The sequence below is a fragment of the Varroa destructor genome, unplaced genomic scaffold, assembly GCF_002443255.2.
Source record: "Varroa destructor unplaced genomic scaffold, Vdes_3.0 BEIS01000001.1, whole genome shotgun sequence".
Lineage (NCBI taxonomy): Eukaryota > Metazoa > Arthropoda > Arachnida > Mesostigmata > Varroidae > Varroa > Varroa destructor.
Genome location: NW_019211454.1, coordinates 68685674 through 68713505, shown reverse-complemented (window position 1 = coordinate 68713505; position 27832 = coordinate 68685674). Strand labels below are relative to the sequence as shown.

The window sequence follows — 27832 nt, the reverse complement described above, 5'->3', positions numbered from 1 at the left end:
ATATATAAACTCTACTACAATACAACCAAATACACATTTTCTGACCTCCGCACCGCTTTAAATACATAGAATTAATTAATCAAAAGTATGATTTAGTTGCCAAGAAGGCTTACACAGGTAAACTTCCGTCTAAGTTACAATAATTAAAGTCATTTTACAGTAATTAAAACAGTATACCGTAAGAATTACACTCAAATCTAAGTAATAACATCAGGATAATAGATATTAAATATATCGTATATAAAAGAGCTCATACATGGTCCATTTTCAAAATGACAAGACTTCATTCCGACAATGAATAAATAAGCGCTACAAGATAAATGAACGAATGAATACGGAGTAAGTGGTAACTTGGTACGCAAGATATTGCTACATACACTCAAAGCAAAGGCGCATCTACCACCGTTAGAAGGTCGTTACTATGATACGATCCCATAAACTCATAAATAGACTACATCGATGCATTTTCCATCGAGGAACTTCCTATCGAATGTACTGGTTTCGGAGGAAAGCAAGCATTTCCATCTTTGACAACGCTGCGTATAACAAAGTAGAATATTGGCTGATAGGTAGCCTAGAAGAAGGCCTTTCCATTGTACCTCAATTAGGCCGGAACCTGGCACGTCTGTAATCCTACCTTATTTCCATGTCATACTCCTTAATAAAATAAATCATTACAATACATTATTTCATCTTGATTATATATCGAGTTGACGCAGCGCTCTGTGTCATTTGGGGTGTCTATCGTTTTTCGGCCCCTAACACGTAACCTCTATTACATGTTACCATAAATCCCGTTATGAAATCAACTGACTCTGACGGGCATTTAAATGGTCGACGCTCTTCGGTGAAGAGAAAATACGAATTTAGCAAAATTAGACTTACACAAATGTATATTTCAATACCATATAATCTCTATATTATTATCTTAAAAATCGAAAAAGTTCTCTTTAAGTATATTGTAAGGTTCTCTTGTCCTTCTAATTACAATTCAAAGATACATTGAAACTATACTATAATTTTTACAGTATCGGCCGAGTGAAATTAGGGTTAATTAGTTAGTTAGTTAGTTAGTTGATGTTCGCACGGAAATTAATCTGAGCTTTTTTTGGCTCGTGTTAATTTCTTGAGCAAGTTTGATTATAATGCTTCATATTACGAGCTGGAAACTAGGTGCAGTATATATATATATATATAACGGCATCTAAGTTATTTAGGCTAGCCAGCTACAACCAAATCTCAATTGGTCGAACTGTCTTAGCATTAACAGCAGGACTGCGTTTTCCTTTCATTATTAGGGGTGATCTGCGTCGTCGTTGGTGCATTCTTAGTTGTGTTGGGGGCGGCGGTACTTATCAACTTCACGGCAACGTTTCAATTTATCCTCAGTAGAAAGGTTGTCTTGTCGTCGACAGCTCAAGGCTTTCCCATATGGCGAGACGTTTCCGACCATTTGGATACAAAAACAGCCTGGTACTTTTTCAATCTCACCAATCCCGAAGAGTTTATGCAGGGTACACAACCCATTCTGCAAGAAGTCGGACCTTTCTGGTATAAGTAAGTCAACGCTATCTAGATGCACTGAATAGATATCTATGAGACAGTTCAGATGTCGAAAACTCGTCCTTTCAAAGACGACGACTATTTTTTTTTTCATTAAACTAAACTAAATACGTCCACTAACTAAATATAACAGCATATTCTTATTGCACCCAAATTTGTGGATGATTTTTTTTTTCAACCAATGGTAAAATGCTGTACGACGATTAGGTGATGGTAATGTAACTAACTTCGTTCCCACAAATCGTACCTGTGCCGGCGATAACGGATACATTAGAAATAAACGTGTAACAATCTCTGACGTAATTACTACGAATTTCAGAACAATCCTGAAGAAAATAAATATCGAATTTCTCGATAATAAAACAGTAACATTTGAAGAACACCGGGAGTTTGAGTTTGACGCGGAAAATTCCGTTCTCCCGAATACCACACGTATAACAATGATTAACGTTCCTGTCATGGTAAGTTGAAAGTTAGCCTTAATTCATCTACTAGCAGGCTGTTACAGGCACGTTTTCTAATCACCAAGTAACACTATTAGGCATGCGCTGACTGAGTACGTAATCAATTCGATAGAACAAGTACGTCATACTGATTGCACAAAATAGAAGCTAAACGTCGTAGCTTACATTTAAACAGAGCTCGATTAAAGCAAAGAACTTTCGACATAATGTAGATTATTACAAATAGGTTTCGATCACGCCTCTACCCTGACTTGACCCACGACCTTCGTACGGAAGCCCTTTGAGCTTGCTCTTCTGATTGGACGGCTTTCCTGTCCGGGACAGTTATATACGACGGCGTAACTTGTCGCAATTGAGCTTACTTTTATGTAAATTAGAATAATACATCGCACGTTGAAACAGGTGGAGAAAATAAGGCCTGCTATCGCCTTCCCATGCCACTAAAACAACCATAGTTAGGAAAATGCATGATCTTGACAACAGCATTCACTTGACGGCGATTGATACCCCCGACGTACGCATCGTAAACCTACCTTTTAGCAAAGTCTCGCAATCCACGCCCGTCGCATATTAATGAACCTGGGAAATGGGGTAGAAAAGGAACGAGGACATAAAAACAGGTGTACATCTACTGTTTGGTATATGGTAGGCAGATTTTTCCGCATCATAGAATAGTCCAGTTCGAAGAAGGATATTGTTAAAGTGGACTGGAACAGAAATTGTATTAGTTTTAATTAACTGTAGCTCTGGCGTGGCTTACAGCTTGTCGCAACGGCTCAAGAAGGAGGTTTTGGCGAGTAACGTTAGAGCAAAACGAAATTTCTATTTACAATTCTGATGGGTTACAACCAGTGACAAAACTATTTTATGCCGAGAAAATAGCTATTCATCGGCGATTGGTCGTAACCGTTAACTTTAAAAGGAGGCTACGGCAATGCCACTGTAAACGTGCTTCTTAAATGCACGACAGCAGTGCCTACTTTTGATCAAATATCACCGGTCCGAGCAGTCAGTCACTATTCAGATAAGTAGATATATCGATAGATTATAGCACAGACCTAAAGGTTTTCGTCATGTTTCACCTTGTGCGTATTTACGGATTTCTGCAGTCGGCCCTTCAGAGACTCAAGCCTTTAGGCTACTTCGCCCGACTAGCGGTGGATCCGGTTATTAAAGCCGCAATTGCAGATCAGCAACTGACTGCAAACTATTCCGTTGCTGAGCTAACTTACGACGGAGTGTACAACAACTTAGTAGCACTGTCAAAGATAAAGGAAGGTTTTCTGGAGGCAATTTTTGCGCTCAACTCCAAGGATAACAAAAAAGGAAAGTTTGGATTCGGTGTTGACGTGAGTGTTAATTCTCGTTTAAAATAATTATGTACTAGTTATATCCTGAAATCAATCTGTTTTATTATCTTGAAAATCGAAAGAGCTCGTTATTGTCATCACATGAATCTTTCAATGATTTCCTATTGCAATCATGATTGATACAACAATCCAAATTAGGCCGATGCGTGTCCGCGTTTGCAATCGTTGCGTCGGTCAACTGTTCTATGCCATGCATAACGTGTCGCGTCGTTTTCACAGAAACATGATCCAACGACATTCAACATGTTCACTGGCGGAACGGGAGTCATGGATCTCAATCGCATTTACTCCATTAACCACAAACAGTGAGTTTACTTTTTGAGAAAATACATTTTGATGTTTGAGTTTTTCTAACAGAAGAACATATATCCACATCCAAAGCAGGAAGGTAATCTACGCACAGATAAAAACGTGGAAACTAAATCTATCTATCTATCTATTTGCTGTCGTCGTTACTCGTAAGGAGTCATATGAACTTATTGTTTATGTTTATCGGAAAGTTGTGGAAGCAAGCAGGCAAGCATCCAGTTATGATCTAGGTTCTGGCCTTAGAAGCAAGGTTGGTTAGATGTTCAAGGTTAAATGCTCAGTCCACGCCAAGAAAGCTAGACGAAACGTTTACGTGAACCGTTGTGGCGTGAACCTCCGTGATATATCTATGCCAACCGTTCCTTTGCCGTTAGGGTTACGCAGGTTACAAGTAAAACACTGAATTTTTCTACACGGCTAAAAACACTACAAGTTATTAACGATCGTTTGTTATTGCAGCGTGCTTTCCATGTGGCCGAACATCGAAAATACCACATGCAACATCGTTGACGGAACCTGTGAGCAAACATCCTTATGCTTTTGATTTCTTACATGCATTTCTTATTGTAAATAGCCCTAGAGAGTGCTGGCGTCCTTTTTCAATCAGAACATCTAATAGTTTCTCGTATTATTAAAATGCCTGAAAAAAGGTACACTATTCTAATAACAGCTAAAACAGCATCTAGCTATCATATCGTTTATAACCGAAATAATAATGTGTCATTTTCTACGTATAATCGAAACCCGTCGCCTAATGCCTTTTCGCTTTACACAAGCGAGCCGAGTCTTTTGAGCCTGCCGATTTTGATCCTGATCTCTGATTTCTCGCGTTCATTACCAGCACTTGTCATAGGCAAAATTTATGTAGCTAAAGCGAAACACCTGCAAACGTTCACTAGTAATCGGTATATTCTTTACACAGTCGGGTACCTGCGACCGCCGATGAATGAGTCCAATGAGCAAAAAGTCTATATTCCCGATATGTGCCGTCCGGTAACAATTCGCTATGAGAAAGATGTTAATACCAATGGGATCCGGCTGCGTCGTTTCATCCTTGGAAAGGAGAATTTTTATAATCGCGAGGCTGAACCAGCAAATGCTTGCTATGATGAGATATATAGGGAGCCGTCTGGTAAGTAAAAGGGTCTGCGCATGTTACCATTCAGTCACCATCGAATAGTACAATGTTCATTGAATTAGAAACGAAAACGAATACGAATAGGTAGAACTTACCAGCGGATACTGTTGCAGTTAACTGCTCTAGTAAGATCATACGCAGCCAAAAAACAGAGATGGCCAAAATGAGTACGGTACTAACAAGTATAACGGTTTATTTAGAATTGTGGGAGAGTTACTATCAGGTGTGGCACGCAGTTTTTTCCAGGCAAGTTTCCTTGATGGAAGAATAGTGAATTGAAAAATTAATACGTTTTTCCTCAATCGTTTCCTCAACTTACGGACAGTAGTCCAACCTTCTTTATTTAAATAAGTTGCTTTAATAATAGACAACTTCTCACCTATGCAGCATAGGCAGTGTCCTAGAATAGACGTACAGCGTTTCACCTGAAAATTCATTTTTCGCTTGTTTTATACCGAGGAAACCTAAACAAATAAATAGTACCTTTGAAAAATTACTCACATTGGGTCTTTTGGCAGGTAAGCTTCGAAGTGCAAGTTTTTCTCATTGGGGTCTGCTTTATATTATACAGGTGTGGCTGAAGCAGGACCGTGCAAGCAAGGTGCTCCAATTCTACTCTCAATGCCACATTTCATGCACGCCGACCCGTCCTTTTCAGAGAAAGTCATAGGAATGAACGCCGACCCTGAACGACATACATTTATCATGGATCATGAACCTGTAAGCGTTCACATTTTTAAGTTAGTTAGTTAGCTACATTTTTATCTGAAAAAGCTGACGTTTCCTTGTCAATACCTTGCCAAGTTTAATATTGCTCGTGTGAAGTTGGCGTTAGGCGTGTAGCTCGTCATCAGACTTATTATCCATAGTTATTGTTATGCGCTCATCATCAATGGAAGTGAGGCTTTGCTAGAAGAAAAGCGATGGTTACAATTTTTCTGTTCACAGATGACCGGCATGACTGTAACGGTCCGCGGCAGGCTTCAGGCCAATTTCCGTGTAACTCAGCTCGACTGCCTGTACGTATAGTCCGTAGATTCATCTACCGTTACTAGTTTATAATATGCTGGTGCTAAACCAAGGTTCAAGTTGCGTAAAAACTATTTCGATTAGCCGTTAATGTACATACACGTCAGTACCATAGTAAGATTGGTGGCTATTATAAATACCGCTATTTTAATTGAAGTTTTTCGCTATATGATGTGTCAAACGATGTAACAAACCTTGTTGTACGACGAGACTGGAATTAATGGCAACCAGAGGCTTTTTCGATTGACCATGACGGCGATTAATAATACGCATACAGTGGTTTTGCTTCGCCCTGTTCGGTGAATTACCTAAGAGCAAACTGCCCTCAAATTTATTGTTTGGCATAGTTATAGCTAATTCACAGTTCTAGCCGTGGTTAATTGCGTATGCAAGCTTGTTACGAACCAAGACCGGTTTCGTGCGGCTCTTCTCGGCAGTAGGAATAACTAAGTGATAGGTAAAAGAGATGGCTGTGACGAGTCCGCAGGCCTCGAAGGTTGTCCTGTAACAGCTGCGGCAGGTGTCCGCTTATTATTTAAGATGCATAATAAGCACTCTATATCTGTTATAAATGACCGACCGAATAGATGAGACGCCGCGGTACAGCCCCGATAAACGGCTTTGTTCTGCAATACCTCTAATTGAAACAACTTGGGGCATTACAAAAGTTGGGGTAGGAGAGAAAAGGTACCGTGGCTCAAACACATCACAGTGAGCACGGTACGCAAGAAATGCCAAAAGAGAATATTGTATATTCTTTTTACGAAGAACACATTTTAAAAAACTTAGCGTTCGCTAGTGTTAGCATCTTCAGCGCTTGATCCATCTGACCTTGCCAGATCAACTTGTAGTCAAAACAGTCTCCGAGCACCTTTATCTATGTGTGTGAAACTATCGACGCAATCAGCTATTCTCCAGAGAAGACTTTGGCTGACCAGTGTAGCGTCGACAGGAGTGTTGCCATTGACTGTCGGTAATTGGTTTCAAAGAAATGAGCCGCAAGCCAGTTGCCAACGATCACAAAGGGCACCTTTATTTGCTGATGCTTGTAATTTAAAGGAGACACTTTAGAAGCGGACAGAAGAAGGGTGTTATCAGTATATGCGAAAAAAGCCCGAAACAGGTAGGTCTTCTAGTGAGAAGGATTGATGAGCCCTATAGGCTCCACGAAAATGGGTAAAAAGGTGGAGCTTGAATATTTTGTTTAAAAATAGAGTGCAGGTAATTGGTGTTAAATCGGCAGGATTCATCCTTTGTAAAGAACAGGCTGTCGTCTGCTTGTGTAATGTTGATAAGCAAATGAAAAAGATGCGTTTTTCCTAGGGCTACGAAAATACATTCAAACGCTACCTGTTAAGCAAAGCAATTTCAGTTCCATAATGAGCGCTTCCTATCGATCTTTTTATCAAGTGGAAAATTGTCTGCACTCAGCATTTGTCATTGGTAAGAAGGGAAAGCCTAGCTTCAGCTAGTCAGTCAATATCCCTGGAAAATTTAATGAATTAAGCCACGATGCACGTTTGTTCCAGTGGAGAGAAGGAAAAAATTGCGGCAACAAATTTCTAAAGGTAAAAATGTGTTGGATAATTCAGTTTCACATGGATACGTTTCTCTCCCACATCCTTCCTGTGTTCGCATAAATATTAACATAATTCCACAGATGTATATAAGGCTGAAACTGATTGAATGGAGATTTTTTTGTTATTTGAAGGTCCGCCTTGACTTGACAAAAATAGTTCTACGCATCTAGGCAGTTCTGGATCATTGTTGATCACAATTATAAATAAGAAATAATATAAATACCAAATTTTGTTCTAGAAAAATTGGCAGAGAGAAACTGCATCTTGTAATATATTGCTGGTCAAGGGAGCGACGTTGTAGCCTTTGCCAGTTCGTTCAATGACTAAACTAGGATCAACTGATGGCGCGACGATCGTTAAAGTAATAAATTGTTTAATAACACATGGTGTATGAAAACGCTTTTTACTTTCTCCATAAATATAAAGATGATCGACTTTGGTTCAAAATTCAAAAACCAAAGCTAAATAATTACAGCTAAGATCTACAATGCTATAAACTTTTAACTGTATCTCCTTTTTTTGCTTTAGAAATAACTATGATTTTTTTTCCCAGGGACGGTGAAAAGCTTCCAGAGCTGCTCATGCCATTATTTTGGCAAGAACTGGTAAGTACCTGAACTATTCAAAAAAAACAGCACAAAAGTAAACGCATCGGTCCACTATCGCTAGTTTAGAAAATAGGGATGATTAAGTCATCTGAGCAATATTTTTTTTTTTTTAATTTTTGAAAAAACAATCAAATTTGTGCATATTTTGATGTTTATTAGCTTCAGTTTTAATGTCTAAAGACTCACCGTTCTTTTTTGACTACATGCATTCATTCGATGTGATTGGGTAACACTGGCCCTCTATTGTATTGCGTTCGCAGTATGTGGAGGCTGGGCCTGGCATCGTTGCCTTCTTGCATAAGGTTCTTAGCTACCCCGGACTCGCTAAGATTGCACTCATCATTGTTCTGCTGCTTGGCATAATCATTTCCATTATTGGAGCCGGATTCCTTATGAAGTAAGTTGTACAATTTTTTCGCAACAGATGATTTATTTCTCGAGGTTTTATTGCAGACACCTAATACACCGTAACGACGAGGTAATGCCATGTATTTTTAATCCCATTTCGTCCCCAATAATAAAGATTATATATGTTAGTAATTATGCGTAGTAGTTGAAATAGCACTATAAGACGTTTTAAATTTGAATATAGATTTTCGCGTATATGATACAAGGAGTAAGTAAATTTAGTTTTTCATGAGAGCACCCTTATTTCATACCCGTATGTATCTTCATACCTAACCAGTGATTTCAGACGGATTTTATTCAGTGGCTTCACAAAGTGGCATCTTTTTTTTGCGCTAATATATTGAGGCTTAGCACTCAGCGTTGGATTATTCGCAGTGAAGACAAACGGACTTAGGGCAAAATGTTTTAGAAAAAAATTGTATAGACAGATAGAGATGTTTCCCGCCATCCAGCAAAGTGCCCAGAGAAGATACCAGTCAAAAAATAAGCTATTTACCGTGCAGTTCTGCTGTGCCGCTGCCATTGCCGTAATAACCTGCAAATCGATAGAGGGGCTTGCGTAAAATGCGTGAATAGGCCTATTTTGAACGTGCCGACACAAGGAGCGGCCGGTGCGAAGCTACGTGAAGCAAATTGCTCCTAAGAATGAAAAGACCCTTTCTATGAAGCAAGATCTTATGAAATTGGGCCCTGTTGAAATGGTCAGACAGTATGCCTTCATGGTTGACGTAATGTGATTCAGGTGACAACAGTTACGCATAGATGAATACGTGCTTTATGAGGTGACGAAAAGCCAGGATTATCCCACATCGATCTTATAGCCTCCCTGTTTTCAAGCAATCTGTAATAAAAGATGCGGATGGCAATCATTTTTCATCACGACGACTTCACCGTCATCTGTATCTTTCAAATACACCACAACAGCATTGTTGAAACAAAAAAAAAAATACTAAAACGAGTTTGGGTTCGAACTCCTTTCAAGAGGTTTATATCAATATACACGTTACTATGTGGAAGTTGACCCAAGGTTGTGATCACTGCATCCATTGCATTATGTATTTGTACCTTGTAAATAGAACCCGCATATCATGGTAAATATCACAAAATAGGTATAAGAGTCTATAAGTTAAGTGAGTGGACTGTTTCTTGGATGTCCTGAATCAACGGTTCAAACGTCCCCTACTTCGACTTATTGACAACTAGGAAATGCTATACTTAATTCGAATCTTAGGTTCGTCTACTATAAAAAACAAAGTTATTAATGCATATAAATATTCGCTGCGTTTTGTTCAGAGAAAAGCCGTATTTCTATATCTCCAAACATAAATACAAGACCATTACTAGGGTTACCCAAACCGTCGGCTTACTAAAATCAAGCGCACTGACAGCCTTACAGCTTACGTTATTTACGGTGAGCCTTCAACAATACGTGCCTATCTTATACTCAGATTCATTAAGCATTTATTTACTGTTAATGGCTAAACGCGATAGAAAAATATTGAAGGCACATCTATGTGCGTCTTTTTTTATTATTTGGTATTCCTTCCATCATTTGCTTCCGTGTATGTAAATCGCAAACGAAAACGCAAAAAAACGAGTTGGAACCATAATAACGTTGTTTTTATAACACGATAACTACTACTAACAGTACCACTTACTAAACGACTGATGGACGGTTATGGATAAATCTGGGCAAGCGATGACATGTGAAATATAAAAGCGCGTGTAGATAGGCGTTCAGTAACTAGAGGATTAAATTCATTTAAGTAGTACCATTACGATAACTGGGCTTTATATGTCCTCGCTAGTGACCTTAAAATGCTAATATCGATATAGTATATAAGTACCACGGCTCAAAAGTTCAGTTTTGTACCCTGAAGCGATCGCATGATGCATAAGTGTCAATAGTATGCGGTGTCCAGTGTTTCCGTGAGTTACAAACATATGTTATTTTCTATTGTGCGCGTTTAAAAATATACCTGTGAAAATTGGTCGTCTTCAATCCGGCTTTATAAATCACCTATCGTTTTCGCGGTGGGAGCATTGTGTGTTCTTAATGTCGTTGAAAATATCACTTATATATTTACTTGAATTTAGTTTTGTGATCTCTGTTGAAAAATTAATTATCGACTAACGTCAGCTTGTTTTTTCCGTTTCCGGCTTTTATCGATCCAGTCATTCTCGGCGGACGCGTCAAACTGAGCAATTAAATCCGACTAAGTACCACAAAATGGCTACGCAAGAGGCAACGAGGAAGCCCGAACTCGACCAACTCGTCTAAAAAGAGAATCTCCTGAAGAAAATGCACCTACCAACACCAGAATGTCTCGATGATCGAGTTAAAAATTAACATAGCCAACAAGATACAATCAGCTAGGTAGACGTCACTCAACGTTGAGTGTATGATAGGAGTTGAAGAGCACCGAATAACAGAACAACTACAACTATACCATTTGCCAAAGACTACTATATAATGATTTCAATAACATAGAAACTGCAGATATTCGAAAAGCTTATGGCTCACAGCAACAGTAGCAGCAATAGGCTAGACGATAGTTACATTAGCAAGAAAAATAACTATATAACAATAGCAAAGGAAAACCCCCTAATGAGTCCCTCAGCTGTCGTCTGATACAACGCAACTCCCGGTCACTCTCGACAAAGCTAACCAAGAACTGGTCTACACAATCCTTGACATGACAGCACGCGGGTAAATATGCGCTAGGCCTCAACTCTATATTGAGCTCTAGGTCATTCTAGGAATATCGTTGTTCGTTGATGCGTCCAAAAAGAGAGGGCTGAGTCTAATTTTCATTGATCAGCAGCGATCAGACTAAATGGCTATCAGTTAGATTAGTTACCATAATAAATCACGGGCTGAAAGAGCATTGTGCTGTATTTTGTAATCCGGCTTAGATGATGGGAAATTATGGGGTATTATCCAATACACAGTGCCTGTTCAAGGACCCAGGGGCAGAACAAAATGTTGGATGAGATCTGTTTAAAGAATAAAACAAATCAAATGAGGAGGAAGCCTTTCATTGCAAAAAATGTTGAACTACGTATAATTAGCTGTATCGAAGAAGCTTTTTGTTAATTGAAGGATTGCGGTTAAAGTTACACAGTAACTTTAACCGCAATCCTTACCAGGGGGAATAGAAGAGGCGCCGACGAAAGCGAACACGCGAATGTGTGTGTGTGTGCGTATTAATCAGTATTTGTGAAAAAAATTGGTTCGGGAAAGAAAGAGTAAGAGAGAAAGTTGCCGAAAAACAGCTCCCCCTGAAACTAGGTCCCTCTTTAGGACTGTTTTCGTTTCTCGTTCGAGTATCCCGTATGTCAGCGCTATATCTGAATTGACGGGACTGCGGCTACCCTTTAATATTGGGCCTTACATGTCTGCTCAGATGTTGGAAACGTTCAACATACTTTTAAAGCCTGACACCATGAATACATTCGGTGGGATTTTACGTTTCCTTAGAAAGGATGTGCCATTGGCTTGAAATAGAAAGTTACCTTAAATGTACAATAATGATATGACTGAGACCCTAAACACGAAGCCTGTAGGTCTAAACTCGTTAAAATACGTGAAGGCGTAGCAACCAAGTAGCAATGATTTAAGCGACGTGAAGTACATATCGTAGTTATTTAAATATCTACAATCTTAGTTCATGAATTGACTCACACATAAAAAGAAACAGATCGGATTGATATGGATGAAAGATTCATTATGGTACTGACAGACAGTAACGTTATTTTATATGTTTTAGTAGGTTTGTAGCTTTTAACAGAGTGGTTGCATTTAAATTCTTAATTAAAAGCTGTGCCGACGGAAGTTCGTAGACAATTAAATCGTCTATAGAACTTGCACACAAAAGTAGATCCCAGGTTTTTACTACTATTTTTTTACAACTATTTTGCAGAAAGTAAACACTGTAAGTATTAATAGCGGAATATATATTTTTAGATGGCTTTATCTCAACGTTGCTGTATAAACAAAAACTAGAAACGCTTTTATACAAAAAAAAAAAAACAATAAAGAAATAATATACGAAGTATATTTAATTACGACGTGTTCTTATTTCTCCTCTTACTGTTTCTAATCAAATCCAAAATAACATACTAAATTTTATATAGAAACTAAAGGCAGATTCAAAATATTAGAATTACGCCGAGCATGTACTCTGCGTCAGTGTAATAGGACCATGATTTTGATTCGTGCAATTGGCCAATGCGATTTTTCGAAATTTTGATTTCATATTTCACTTTACACGCTAGTGGCGTCCGCTGTGCCCGCTAAAACAAGACGCGGACGGTAGTGGCAGTTGTAGCGCATCTTGCAGGTCTCTTCGATCCCACGGGACACAGGCATAGTAGGCTCATGTAATCCAACAGGCTGGATAGCCAACAACCAATGGAAAAAACAACATAGAGTATAGTGCATCACATTGGAGACTGGCACTCCTCAATGTAAGCTTACTGAACCAGGCCCAGTTGTGCCGTACGCCCGCTTTTGAATCACTTGCGTGATATCACCTCGTGGTTCCGATTTTAGGTGACTTCACGTGCAGGGAACGAGCTTTGCATGGACATACTAACCAAAAAGGCATCTATTTGGCTTGTCTACTAATTAGGGACGACGTAAATTGGCTAAACCAATGTTTCTTACTGATTAAAATTACCATATTCTAATTTTAAAGATTCAATGACTCCATCAGGTTTTTTTTTTCAAAGGAATCTATTTAAACTAATTTGGTTGATTTAGATAATTAGTCGTTTTACCCCTGAAAGTATGAAACGCTGTGGTTTACGTTTACAATTTTAAAAGCAGACTCCCCGGTACCTCGACTTACCCACACCTGCAGGATTGTTTCAAGCGCCCTGCAACCCCTTATCTCCAAATACACAAAATTTTTCATTTTACAAAATGTTAGTTTTCGACTTAGTTCCTCTACATGTATCGATGCTTACGTAGATTATTATTATTTAACCTGAGTTATCTAGAATGTATACATTTTTCTTAATAAAACGATATGGGCTATTTTTCTTGTTTGTAATGGCCAAAAATTAGGTTTGATTTCAAGCCAAAAGGTTCCATACTAGCCACGCGCTAGAATCCCTTGCCTTTTTTAAAAGAGGGCTCAAGTAATCCAACTGAACATGTGCATTTCATGTAGGTCGATGAGTATGAGGCACTCAGCGCCGAAAAAGGGACCTTACTCTGAAAAAGTTTCCCTTAAGCCATGAATACATAGTGTATGTTAACATACACTATGAATTAAATAACGCTTATCTAGAATATGTTTCAACTCCCAATTAGGTTACATACATAAAACTATCTTTCGATAGTTCTTTCGAAACTAACTACCTAACCTAACCTAACCTAACCGTTGAATTTTGTTCACAATAGTAGCTCGGTCAGGTCAGAAACAGAACTTAGACGCTAAATCCAAAAATGTTTTTCGCTCGAGTCCGTTAGTATATTTTGTTCCGCTCCGAGTTAGTATATTTTGAGTATTTTATATAATAGTAAACAACATGTCAGTATCTCATTAAAGTTTTATCATGCTTTTAAGTGCTGTTATTTTAATTTATTACATTTTTACCAGACCAATATTTACAATGCTTACTATTACTACTGTGTTAAGCCTAGTGAAACAATTGGTCTTTTGGTCAATTGGAATTATCTTATAATTCCTATAGGATCTTAGTTAACTTATAACTATTATTATTACTTATAATTGTAACACTTCATTCGGTAACACTTCATTCCTATTACTTAGTTTTCAATGCTCCTATGTGCCCCTTTAAGCACTGCTGCTACGAATAGCAGCAGTGCGCAGTACGTAAATTATTGCCTATGCAGGTATGTCTGGAATTCTGGCTTTTCTTTTTTTTTTTTTTTAAATCATTTCTTTATAAGTACAATGGTGAATTTTGCAATATAGGTTATATACTACGGCGAGTCTATGTCCGTCAAAATTTTAACTTTCTTTAGCAATTTTCCACTGCTCTTATCTGTCGGTTTGTACAGGTGGGTATGATTTATTATACTTATGATATTGTCATATAGTTAGGCGAACACCACTTTGATCCTTCATTTATAGCATATGTTCTGGCGGGTCGCGGTCAGCCTCGATCTTCATAAGTCTGTTAGGCTTGAGAAACATCTTAACTCTTTAGTTACTATGTGATTTAGATACAATGCAAAAACCGTACTCCTGAACTTACATAAAGAGTTCCTAAATGTTTTTTTTTTTTTACCTCTTTACTTGCTTTCTTGTTATTAAAGGGCAAGACGACGCTACCGGAAAAACGGAACAGACGACAAATATCCGTGCGAATATTTAATTTTACAGAACCAGCAAAGACTGATGTACACTACAAGACGTTACAACTTATTAAACGTTCGACTAGTTATGAAGACAGTGTGTAAAGGAACTTCGGTACTACCATCACTTAAATAAAATACGCGTCATAATATATCAGGTTCACTGATTCGTTTCTGTTCATTTCGCTGTTCTTCGTCGTGCCCGAATCGAGTAAATCCTCATTGATTAATTTCTCACATAATAATATAATTTTTCATTCGTCGTTTCTAAGGTTGGTCTTGGAAGCTTATATTGCTAGGAGCTTGAACAGGCAACGCAAGTCCTCGGACAGCGGTGACGTGTCGGCTAAACGGTATGCGAAGCGGTAATCCCAGAGCTCTCTTGAGGAACTCGGCTTCAACACGATCTAACTTTCCCACGTTTTCCACCGTATCCCATGACTCGTATCCCATATGTTTCGATTTGAGCTATAATCGGGTTGAACAAGCTGAGAGCTGTGGAGAACGAGAAGGCGGACCGCCTTTTTGTATTTTTCTGGCATGTGTGGGGTGAAACCTTTGTTGTTGAGTACGGAAACAATTTAACATAAGCAAGAGGTGACTTGGCAGGGTACACCTTTTCCGTCTTTGTCAGATCTGCTGCCAATACTAGCTCTGCGCTTGCTGGATAGATCCGTATCAGACCGTATATAACTAAGTCATCTGCATGCTCAATGAAGTTCTTCAAAGACAGAGATAAAAGTTTATTTACGTTGTCCCTCTTAGCCAGACTAAGCATCTGTGTGAAAGATCAAGCTTCGACCACTGTGTCGTCGGCGGCCATTTTGTTCTACTGCAGAATTACAGCAAGAAGTTTGAGCGCGTTCAAAAAGACTCCCAGCTCCAATACCTACACCCCAGAGAGTGACTAATTCTCGCCCTGAAACTGTACCATATCCCTCGTGATGGCTGTTGTAAATATATCGATAATTACATTTACTGCATATCCAAGAAAAGTCGGATAGCTAGATGGACTGACTACTCAGCAATCGAAGACTATCAGCATGTTTTGAAAGGCCGTACCGTGGTCCGATTCCGGCTGGTTGAGGCGGCAGTGACAAGAAAGAAGGCCAAATGTGGAGCCACCGCTTCCGTAAGTACATTGATTCCGGTTTAGCTAGCTCAGTATAAGCCGTTAAGAGAATTAGTCGTTGGCCACGTAAAGGAATTACATTATTCTCCGCTAAGCATTGCATGATAAACGGTATATTAAATGGACTCGTTGCGTAAGTCTTCATCAATATACGGATGTCTATTCTATCCACGGCTTCCGGAGCGAGGAGCGTTAAAGTTGCTGCCTTCGCAGTTACATACTGCAACTGAAGAGCTGCGGTGTTTATTGGAAGTGCCACGTAATGAGGCCGGCTTCTTTGTCGTCATTTTCAGAATGCCTATGCGTAGCGAGCGCCAAATCTGCACTGCGGACGCAAAAAGAATATCAGATATTTCCAGACTACGTCTTATGTGATCTATGACACAAAAAGAAGAAATCCATTAGGTTTGAAGGTCAGATGCTTTGTGTTATTTCGTGTCTCCTAGAAAAATGGAATTTCATCTTGGATCAACCAGAAGTTATGCGTAGAGGACTTACATGGTATGGTAAGTTATATTGTTTTTCCAGTACTAACGAAGCGTAAGAACACGAAAACGATGCCCATATCGATTTCCAATTGCGCTACGCTTTGCCTTTAAGACGCTTATGAATATATTATACATAATAAAGCAAAGTTTCAAATTCGGTTGGACACCTGAGGTAACATAATGTCAGATTTTTTAATATTTTTAATAATAATAATTTAATTTAACAAAGGAAATTTAAATCGACGCAAAAGCCAGCTTATTCAGTCTACTGCATTGGTCTTTAGTACACTCCTATGTTCACTTCATGACATAGATGTTGGGAGCGTGCACAGACTTTTCTAGAAGTTTATTTTTTTAATAAACTTATTAATTTTATATGCTAGATAGGATCCGCGATCCTTTCTGAAAAAGCACTTCGAGGCGGCTGAGCGCATCTAAAGCAGGTTTACAATACATGCACTTATCAGCAATGCGGTGCATGATACGCTCAAAATGAAATCACTATCTGTAATGACGCGGATATGAACAGTGCGGTAGAACTTCTAAATTGAATTTGAGCTAACATTGCAACATATACAGGCAATATTTGCTATAGCTAAAATAAAAAATACGGTCCTGGTTCCTTTTGTATCGCAAGGACGCCGAGTAAAGGTTAGTTCAACGACAAGCATACTTTCGTTTCGTCGTTGGGTGAATTTATGTGAAAATTCGCAAGCTGATAGCAGCAAGAATCTCTGATAATAATAATAATAATAATAATAATAAGATTACCGACGAGATAATTTGTGCAGGATATATGTAACAATTACAATATTGATGTTATTTAAGAGATCGTGGAAGTACAACTACAGTTTACACTGTAATTCTTCATTTGGCTCAGTCAAAATGTCCTTAAGCTTTGTTCTGTAACGAGTGGTATCGCAGGACTTTGACCTAAGGACCATCATGGATATATCTGGCATGTTTGTACGAAAAGTGTGCGAAGTAAAACTACCTTAAAATGAACTTAAAAATTTTAATTCATTAATTAAAATTAAATAATAAAAGTTAAACTGTCAGATATAGTTGAAAACTTATGGCAGTATGGCAATAGTTCCATCCTAGTTTTTTCATTCAGTAATTTTATGTATTAATCGAATATCTATATTGTTTTTTAGAACCTAGTAGTTAACTTGCTTCCAGATGTTGAGCGTTGCCGGCTTATCTTCTGGTCTAGTTGGAATTATGAGACATACACGATAAAATCCAACAGCCAATGGGTTACATGACGGACTACAGTATTTGTATAATATTAATAAAGTCCATTCGAAGAATATTTTTTCATCGTTTCGTACAGATACATATATAAAACTGAAAATAATTTTGCAGCACGAATGATAGTGGATCCGTCCTATTTCAACATAGATTGATGTTTCAACACATTGGTTAGACATAAAACAACCCTGATTCTGAAAGTTTCTAGTCCCTGCTCGGTCCTAGATTTGCTCGCCGTAACTCATTTTGGAACCTTTGTAAAGGTTCTTCATACTGAGGCTTCATAAAACTGAGCTTCTAGTCCAAATCTCCTAACGTACGAAGATCGAACCCGAAGATTTTATTTTTGCAAAGTCAAATTTTTAGAAATTTGATAAACTTGTACTAGATACTGCATATGTACAAAGTTCGGGATTAAGGGCAAAAAAGACAAAAATTAGCCTAACTAAAATTTTGCATTAGGAGGAACCCTTTTATAGATATGCGTAGCATTCAAACTAACAACTATGTGGATAAAGGTTGTGCATTACTATAACTTAATGTTTGTAATTAAATAAGACTTTAAGAAGTAAAAAGAAATAAGAAGAAAAAAATAAAAAGAGACATTTCTATATGGTTTGTACTTGGTCTCAGAGTCCACCTAAGGCCCAATAGCTAAATGTAGTGTTAGCGGAGACTAGAGCACTAAAAAGTGCTAAAAGAAATACTCGCTACGAAAAGGTTTTTTTCGCGTGTCTTTCCTATTTTGTCATTTATGTGGGTTCCTTGTAAGTCATTTTCTCTGACAGTGGTTGTATTCTGATGCCAAACTTCGGTTATAATATAGAATTGAGCAAATTTAAGCCAAGTCGTGTTAAACGTGTCTACGGGCAAAAGGTTCTTATTAACGTCTAAAACCTGAAACTTGATATTCCATACGCTGTTTAGCTGAGACCTGGTGTCTGTAGGTAAAACGATCCCGTAGACCGATATATTAGTTGCCCCCCTACTTATGAAACGTTTAACGTAACACCCGTGAGTCCAAGTGTTTTCGGTACTACGGCCTTCAGTCGACATCCTAAGCAGCTTTGTCGAAGCCGTAATGTAACTAAGAGTTGATAAGCATAAACTATAGTTAAACAACATTGGAAACTGTTCCCATTGTCGAGACTAAGACAAGGAGTATTGCGCTCATTGTTGTCTGTTCACTGAATGTACTCCTCGAGGGGTTTTGCTGCATGTTCCTTCGAATACAGCTCATGTCTAAGTTTTCCCCAGTTCCGAATCTCATCGCTTTCTTGGGAAACACAAACTACTGACATAGTGTACCCTGAGTCGATCGAGTGAAGTAGAAACCCAGTCGAGACGTAAATAATGATGAAAGACGAGTGGTGTTCCTTTTCCCCTATCCGACTGAGGAATCAACGTTGCCGTATCCCGATCGGCCCGGTCCGAAATAAATCGAAATGTAAAGTTGCTTGTTTTATGTTTCGGCCTTGTTTGCGGAAATTGTTGCCACGTACGAATATCAATATAGGTGAACACATAAAACCTTAAAAAAATATATATATATGTATACACATATATATTATGCAAAGAATATTATTAAAAGGAAGTAGCATTTTGACCTGTTGCGTGCATATAGATCTATTGTCTAAATGTGCACTTACTACAAGGATAGAGTGCAAACAATCCGCAGAAAAAGATCTTTGCATTATTACTCATAACGCCTATGCGTGTCTGCAAGCAGATTTGGTTGCTTACAGAGTGCGTAGAATTGTGTTCGAAATGCTGAGTTCGGTCATAGCTTCAAGCTGACGCCTTCGTAATTCATTTGAGGAAGTTATAACTCGTAGGATTCTTATAGGTAAGATGTTACTACAGACGCAATACTTATATCGACAGAAAACTATACGTCTAATAGCGCAGAAACGGCTAATGATCAACTAATAACAACACGGCATCAATGCAACGACAGAAGCTGTGCGACCCGTTGTTGCGAAAGCTTAATAAAATGCAAGCGCTTCAATAACATATTAGAAGATAGGTACTTATTTTTTTTTAAATATAGCATGCGTGCCAGACTAACGGGGCAAATTCCCAAGAACCGTATACACTTTTCGAGGCGCTTCTCCGACAACAGCATTAGACATTAAAGTTAAAGCACTCTTTATATTGAGTCATATATCATGTATTTGAATTCGTCTAATTGTGCATAACTTAACATTACCTTGAAATAGGCAAGAAATTAGCAAAAGCCAGGTTGCTTGGTAATACATTTTCAGAAAAAAAATCCTCAACAAATATGTACAACTGTATGCCGTATTTTAGAGGTAAGATAATTTCCCACTTACTACATAGAGAAATGTATTATCTCTTTGCATGTATATATATACAGATTAAGGTTCTTGTGACGTAATTTTTCATTTATGTCCACAGTAAATATAAGCGTTTACTAAAAATGGAAACTGGCGATGCGGTATTATTCTAAGTAAAAAAAAAGGCATTATTTGGTAAACCTGAACGAGTAGCAGAGAAATGTAAATGTACTTAAAAGCCTCAAATCAAAATTTAGTAGTTGGAAGTTTCACAGACAAAAGAGTTGGATTGCTCATACTGAGATGATTAAGTTGTTAAATTAACAATAAAAAACAAACATATGTCGCATAATTTTTGTTTAGAAAATATCTGACTGTAAGAACTCAGCTGTAAGAAAGATGACTTGGAACTCCAATATGTTTAATAACTCTCTTATTTCATTTACTTGGCTTTGACGAAAGGAGCGCCTTCGTTAGAGGCGACCGTGGTCTTTTGCTGCAGAAAACTTTCAGTATCTCCGATTGCGCTGATAAATGATCCGACGCTTATGTCGATCGTTTTCGAGAATGGTAGACGACGACCTTAGTCAATCCCTTGCTGTTGTTTTCAGTATAACGGTGTTATGCCATGTTATACTTGGTTAGTGAAGCAGATATAGGATAGTCTACTCTTTGGGAGTCGTATAATTTCGGCATCTGTTAATTTGCAGGAGTTTAATTAACTGGAGCTCCTAATGAATCCTTTTAGAAAGATTCAGCCCTATCGCATTATACACACCAAATTCGTCTGACGTGTCTGTCTGTATGGCAGCATCGCGTGTATTCTCCCCTGTTCATCAGACCCCATTACTTTACTCTGCAGTATCATTCGTATTCCCCATTGTTTTTTTTTTTTTTATTTGACTGGACAATTATTTCGCTTTTCTTTCGAGTGCTTTCTTCCTAGCTACTACTTTTTAGCCAGTTGTCCTTATGTCGGTGTCTAGAGATATTGAACGAAGCTTATGTGATGACTGATCGGGCCCGGCAAGAGTTTCAGCGGAGAACAATCTACCAAGGTGTACATGGCATCATCTTTACTAGGACTGGTATAGTATACGTATACAGATTCGACATAGTGAATCATTACTTATCACGTTGCACCGTATGAACTACCGAGATGCACTTTGGGAAAAAAGTATTGAATGAACCACACCACCACTCGGAATACATCCACGTTCTAACAAATGGTAAGTTTTTCTAACGCAACTTTAGAGGGGCGTGATTTCCATCTCTTTTGCGTGTCGTTCAACTTCATCTGTTTCGATGCATAGCACTGTCATCCATATATTAGTGTCTATGGTTATTTATCGGTTATGTGCGTAGGATATTCGAAAATGAGTTATGTTTGCTTTTACGCCAGTCATGACTGCGCCTAAAATAGGCCTTCGAAAAAACCCATCTAGCTAAGTGCAATATTTTCCTTAGGTTTCGAGTTTTTTTTTTGCGTTTTCTTACGGTTACGCCCGGTAACGTCGTGAGGCATCCCATAGGACAGCTGGCTCTCGGCAAGAGTGTATGATATTCTGTAGCACTTTATATGACGAATTTGATATAATAGAAGATTAGTAAACGTTTTTGTTTCTCTATTCAGTAGATATACGAGGTTGATAGTTTGTCAGAGCAGCACATTTTGGAAAAGCACTTATTTCTTCGTATACACAGCTAATCTCCGTCTGCAATGGAGTGCGTTTGTTACAGGTGGTCACTTATCTACATTTTCGTGAGGTACGTAGCAGATGTATAGCAGCTAAATATATATGTGTATATTCCTATTTGCCTAGGTATCTTTTGATTTCTAATCTAGAAACATTCCCAATAGAACAAGAACGGAGAATTAATCTCATAAATGCCCAGTTTTCATCATGTTTGAATCTTGTTCAAAATATTTCTCAAATACTAACTCTTGACTCTCTGTGGACACTATTGCCGAAGCTGTGGGGTTCTGTGTTCAAGAGTATTACTGATGAGCTATTGAGTAAAAAACTGATCTTGTTGGTGTTATAGCACATCCTTGCTTGATTACATGGTTAGCTTTTTGGCGTAAAATAATTTGGAAACGTTCTATAAGACTTTGTTTAAAAGATTTTCATTAATATAGGTTCTTAAATTATGACAATGGTGTGCAGGTATTTCGCCCTGTCGAAATAAAACCCGCAATTTCCCCGCAAACCCGAATTGAACGCGTGGTAAGACGAAGTCTTGCAATAAATTCAAGTAACTGGCCCCGGTCACTTTAGCGTCACAAATAATCTAGAGAATATAAATATTTCCTTGAGTTATATATTTATATATGGTCTAAATACACTATCCAATGCTACAGATGTTTTCCGCACGACTGGTTTTGAAGAAAATGGCAGGGAAACTTCTTCCGTCTTACAAATGCATCAACGGCTTATTCATCCGTAAGGGTACGTTGCCTTGTTCAAAAAAAAAACGAATATCAGATGACCTAGTACGCCACGGTATGCCGGAATCTTGGAGCCTGTTCAGAGTTCCCTGTTGTAAAGAATAGGGTAAACTACTTTATAATTTCTGTAGACAGTCTCTTTCAAAAAGAAATATCTTTAAAATAACGATCTGCGTTCCAGTGACTGGCTCTAGCGCTTTTGACGTAAAAACCACGAAATGCATTATATAAGAATTTTTATGCAGTACTTGCAGACGTCAGCGTGCAGCTGATTCATTTAGCTTATTTACTATTACAAACGTTTGTATGGAACTAAAGTTGAAAGAAGCTTTTTGTTCAATGCTACGTGTACTTTTTGTTACATTGTTGCTTCGAGCTTTTACTTTTCCTTATTTGTACAGTTTTTTTTTTTTGTCCAATATTTCAAAACAGTGAGTGTCAGGCTCTCACACAGGCCGCTTGAAATATTTAGGTTGAAAACGCATTATCTATAGTCAGTGGTACGCAGGGAGCGCAATATTATTCACTTTACAATCCTGCGCGAGATGTAAAGTTAGCTACGATCTTGTCAACCTAATGTTACGTTCAAATAAAATGAACTGTAAAATTAAGTAACTTTATAAGTTTTTAATTAATCTATTTATTCTTAAGATTAACTCGTATCCTAAAAACTAAGGCGTGTACAAAACGTAAGCCGCCTGTCTGAAGATAATAGAAATCACTATGGAGTTATGGTTAGGGCTGGCGCTATATGAGCCCGTCGATCCATATATGCTCGAATAGCCTGACTGTGTTTTTGAACACTTCCTCTTCGTCGCATAGATGTCCAATTGTTTTTTTTTTTAACATTTTAGGAAAAGTATGATCCTAAAACGGATTCTGTGCACAAAGTTCCTATTTAGGTTTCGGCACCGTGGGAAGGTTCACCACATAACATACGCTTGCCACACCTTTGAAAACGAGAGATTAGTGTCCAAACGTATGATCGATCAAGAGTACATTTAAAAAATTCTCCAGAAAAATATATGAGATTAATTCGAAACTAAGCTAATAATATGAAAGGAAGAAATGGCACGGTTTGTGGGTGTCCAAATGTTCGCACACTGACGTTAGGCATTGACTTTCAACAAAAGGCTTTCTTTGATTTTTATCTACTTTTTGGGGCAGTTTTTGTTTTAAGATCACGACGTAATCTGTACCTCTCGTCTTATATATATCCTCTTATATACACTTACCTTATAAGCTCATAGTGCGGCACTTGACGTAATGTACAGTGTGTATAGCTGTCATTTCATGCAACAACTTTAACCAGTTCCCACTGCGACATTTTCTGTCACTTGGCTTTATCCTAATCGATATCTGCTTCGAAATACTCACCAAAACAGTTAGTTAATGCTATTCTGAACTCAACAGAACCATTTAAATCGGTGAACTTCCACACATAAATGCATCACATCAGTTCGAAAACATCCGTTTCTATATTTATAAAGAGGAGAGCAATATTTTTTGGAAGGTCTACAAAGGATACCGCAACACCTGGACCAAATGGACCAAGGGACGATAGAGCTTGGCAGAGGGATCTTGAAACGCCGGGACAATATTTTTCTTAAAACACCGATTGACGCGTTGAAACAAACATGGCATTTCGAATTACAGTGTTTGGCTTGTAAGTTTAAAAATCAAATCACACAATAGCCAGAATCTTACTTCCCATAACTTCGATTATAGCTATTATAGCCAAGCAGTTGCATGCTGTGTTACGTTCCTTTCGAGGAAGACCGCAAAAACAATGTTGAATAATCCTTGGTATCAAAGTCCAGAACGTGCACGGGAAGGGCGGATGCTATGAGAGTTGAATAGTGGGACAGACGCAACTATGAATGATTAAATAAAAAGTGTTTGTTCCCTTTGAAGTCAGTTTACTATAGACTAGAGAGTTCATCGACAGGTAGATCCTAAGATCGCTGAAGACGCACGTAAGTAGCAGTTAGTCTCAGAATGGTGAGTATGAACATCGTATATAATTTTAAAATTTCCGCTCGAGATGCAACGGGCATACGATTTCGCTGAAACGGAGCGCATACCGCATATGACTTACTCCTGGTCGCCAGAAAGAATTCTTTATAACTGGCTACAGACCGATCCACCTGCTGATCCCTTAGAGAACACAAGTCCAACTCAAGGACAAGTAAAACAAATTTTGACAATCTATATTATGGTGAGATAACATGAACCCTTTCAGCACTCTGGAGAAATGCAAAGCCGGTCCTAATGGGGTTAGTAACTATGGAGCTTTTATTACTGGTCCAGATTCGTTAATATATAATTCGTCAAAATTCGTTAATATTAAATAGCTTGGTTGACTGTTTAACCGTTTCCTGTCTAATTATAATGGAACAGCACTTTCGAGCTGGAAATAGTCCTTCAGTCAAACAGATGTAATATAGTATTTGGCCTGTTAAACAAAAATTCACATTTACAAGTTCCTTGCAGTATCACGTCTGAAATATACTCCGTGCCTTTTTTCAAACTGCCCTCCGTTTGTCTACAATGTGTGATATATGATTTATTTGAGACCGCTATATTTAGGTTGCGTACTTCGCTTACCGATTCGTGTATGCATTTTTCATAGCATAAAAGGCAAAAACAGCCTCTATGAAAGGACGTCGAATGAGCCCAGAATTTCAGTGACACAGTAAATGGACTGGCTGTTTCATTCCGGTAGATTTTCCAGCGTTTGAGCGTTTCCAGCGTTCCGGTTCAGCCCGGGTTCTTCGCTAGTTACGATGGCCACCAGAATCACGTAGGACACGGCGTTCCCGGAGCCCTGGAAAGCTGAAGAGGCTGGAAACAGACGTCTATCGTCTGTTACATAGTTCACAAAGGCTCATATTTTTAGACATTCTGTTCAAATTTTTCAGGTTTAGTCTTTTACGATTTTCGTATTACATACGATATATCAACGATTTTTCTTGAGAATACATTAAATTAGAAACAATAATCAATGATCTGTCAACAGGTCGGCGTTGCCCTGCCAAAGGGTACTATTGCGGCAATCTATGCGGGTAACAAAAAAGCCTTAGCGTAGTTTTTCAATCATTTCGACCTTTAATTTCGGAAAAATCATCAAAAAAAAGAAGGCCTATACGCGTAATGATTCTCCATGGTTATACACATATCAAAATATGAAGAAAAAACTTTACGCAAAAATCATACGTTGGATGAAACGAATCATTATGAAAACCGATTGTACTTTTGTTAACGCTAACGATCTATTATATAATAAAGAAAGGATAATCTTTTTTTATGCGGAAACAGCTTACACCCAGCGTCGCTTCGGCGGACCCAGTTCGGCAGTAGACTCCGTCCGGCTTACGTTACGATAGGTTGTATTCAATAGTAACACGTGGAATTTATCAGGTGCATTTTCAGCTCCCTAGTTTAGGCTGAATCGGAACAACTCAGTTGTGCAAGCAACAACAAAAAGCAGTTCTGAAGGAGTGAAACTTCAAAGCCTTCTAGACAACGTATTGCGTTACCCTAATAAACCTGGTCTGAGGGGTGTAGGACAACTGGTGATGGAGCGTTCACCGGTCCGTAAAATATCAAAGAATGCTTAAATAGCCACAATGCAGATTGAAAATCTTTGCTTGAAAAGGCGTAAACACGCTTTTTTAGTCGATTTTTAAGGTTAACGAACGGATAGAAATGGTAATTGGACAGGGATAATAATTTTCTTCGTTTTTTTCTAACCTATACAATAAATTAAATTGTTGCACATTTAAGCTATAAGGTAACAACCTTATACACCGAGCGTTTTCTTCATGGAATAAAAATTAGCTAAATTTAAGCGTATTTTGAAATAGCGACTGGACTCTATTTCAACTTTGTATGATGAATATTGCAAAACGACTAGCTATTATCAGCATACAGAGCGTTCTATCAATGATTTTTTCTTTTACAATTTATTGTATGTAGCAAAAGGAAGCAAAGACCTCCCCACTCCGAGTTTTTCAAATTTGTTTGTACAACACCGATATGTCGTTTATTTGATATACGCTTGGTATTTGTCTGTCCGCTCCGAAGGCTGCATGTAGGAATGATTGTTGTGGACAATATGAAAGTTCAATTATGTATTGGTTAAGCAATATGATTTTTTCATGCTATATGGATTATAGGGTCTAGGTAGGCGCTTTTAATAGTCGAGAGAAGTGCGTGGCTCAAGAGATTCCGTTCGACATCTTCTTTTCCTCTTCGATCCTAGTTCAATCGGAGAACGGGCGATATTTTAAATAGATTTCTATTAACTTTCATACTTGTTCAGACATTGCTTGCTCTTTCTAACCTATTATCAGCAGGCTTGTCTGCATCAAGACATTACTGAAAGAATGGTAATTTTTATAATAATAATAATAATAATAATGGTATTGCACTTAAGTACACCCATTCTGATACTTACATTCTAAGTTGAACTAAACAATATTTCCTTCTATCATCACTATTGTTAACGTTTGTTAATTTATTTAGAAAAATCGCCTGAGTGTCAAAGGTCGATTAATGCCAACATCGGTTACCTTATAGTTATGCGTTAGCCTTATCTTTCCCTTTAGTAACGTTTAACATAACTCAATGAGAAGTGAGCTCGTGACGATCGTGCAGAAGACTGTTGCACATGTCGATCCTTAGATACAAATACTGAAATTATACATATAAATACAAAATACCACTGCGCAAAAATGTTCCTATGTATCATTTAACATACTATTGATTGAGCATTGACTGTATGTGTTAAAGACGGAGTTTGTCAATATACTGGTACAAGTCCACGGTTGTAGTTGGATCAAAAGGCTTCAGGGGTTTGAAGTTGGGAAATGAGTCGACGAAATGTCTGCAAAAGTCAAAAAGCTGCCCAGGCAAATCTTACCTTTTTAATTTTTCACAGACATACTCTGCTGCGTAAAGGTGTTGGCGTTCTCCATGACCGCTTAGAAATTTAACATCATGTTTGACAAAAATAAGGGATAATCTACTGGTAAAGAAAAATAAAAATGAGCTCTGTCTAGAACAAAATCAACGTTTTCATACTAAAAACGGAAATCAACTAATGATTAATGTCTTCGTGCGATACGACCCCATTAGGTCTCATAAAATCTGTGCCAAAAAAGAACCCGAAAATGATTTTCTTATCAAAACCTATATCCGTACTGGGGATTGGATTGAAGTGATTGGAAAATCATCAAAAGAACACCAAACACATTTCCAATGATGCTTGAATTTTTATGATTATATGGATATCTTTTTTTTTTTTTTTCTGGAATGAGTTTATTTACTACCTATAAGACTATTCGTGTATGCAATATTGTTAAGCCTTTTTTTACTTACAGCACTGGGTAAAGTTTTTTGTCCTTTTGA

General features: G+C 38.0%; 1 protein-coding gene and 1 long non-coding RNA gene across 10 annotated transcripts in view; both read left to right on the top strand.

Annotated features, from left to right (window-relative positions):
- The window catches only part of LOC111246589 (scavenger receptor class B member 1-like), a 61076-nt gene extending 48542 nt beyond the window's left edge, over positions 1-12534 (top strand). For all 9 annotated transcript variants that reach the window (XM_022796443.2, XM_022796435.2, XM_022796498.2 and 6 more), the window contains exons 3-13: positions 1299-1557; positions 1883-2024; positions 3137-3376; positions 3617-3702; positions 4166-4224; positions 4629-4838; positions 5416-5564; positions 5793-5863; positions 8007-8058; positions 8322-8458; positions 10645-12534. In XM_022796443.2, coding sequence (XP_022652178.1) covers positions 1299-1557; positions 1883-2024; positions 3137-3376; positions 3617-3702; positions 4166-4224; positions 4629-4838; positions 5416-5564; positions 5793-5863; positions 8007-8058; positions 8322-8458; positions 10645-10750 — 1511 coding nt within the window. In that variant the 3' untranslated portion in view covers positions 10751-12534. The remainder of the gene's footprint in view (positions 1-1298; positions 1558-1882; positions 2025-3136; positions 3377-3616; positions 3703-4165; positions 4225-4628; positions 4839-5415; positions 5565-5792; positions 5864-8006; positions 8059-8321; positions 8459-10644) is intronic.
- Positions 12535-12555: 21 nt separating this feature from the next.
- On the top strand, positions 12556-17471 carry LOC147759021 (uncharacterized). The gene is made up of 3 exons (XR_015322067.1): positions 12556-12939; positions 14762-15932; positions 16226-17471. It is a non-coding gene; the product is annotated as an uncharacterized LOC147759021 (long non-coding RNA).
- Positions 17472-27832: the final 10361 nt, after the last annotated feature.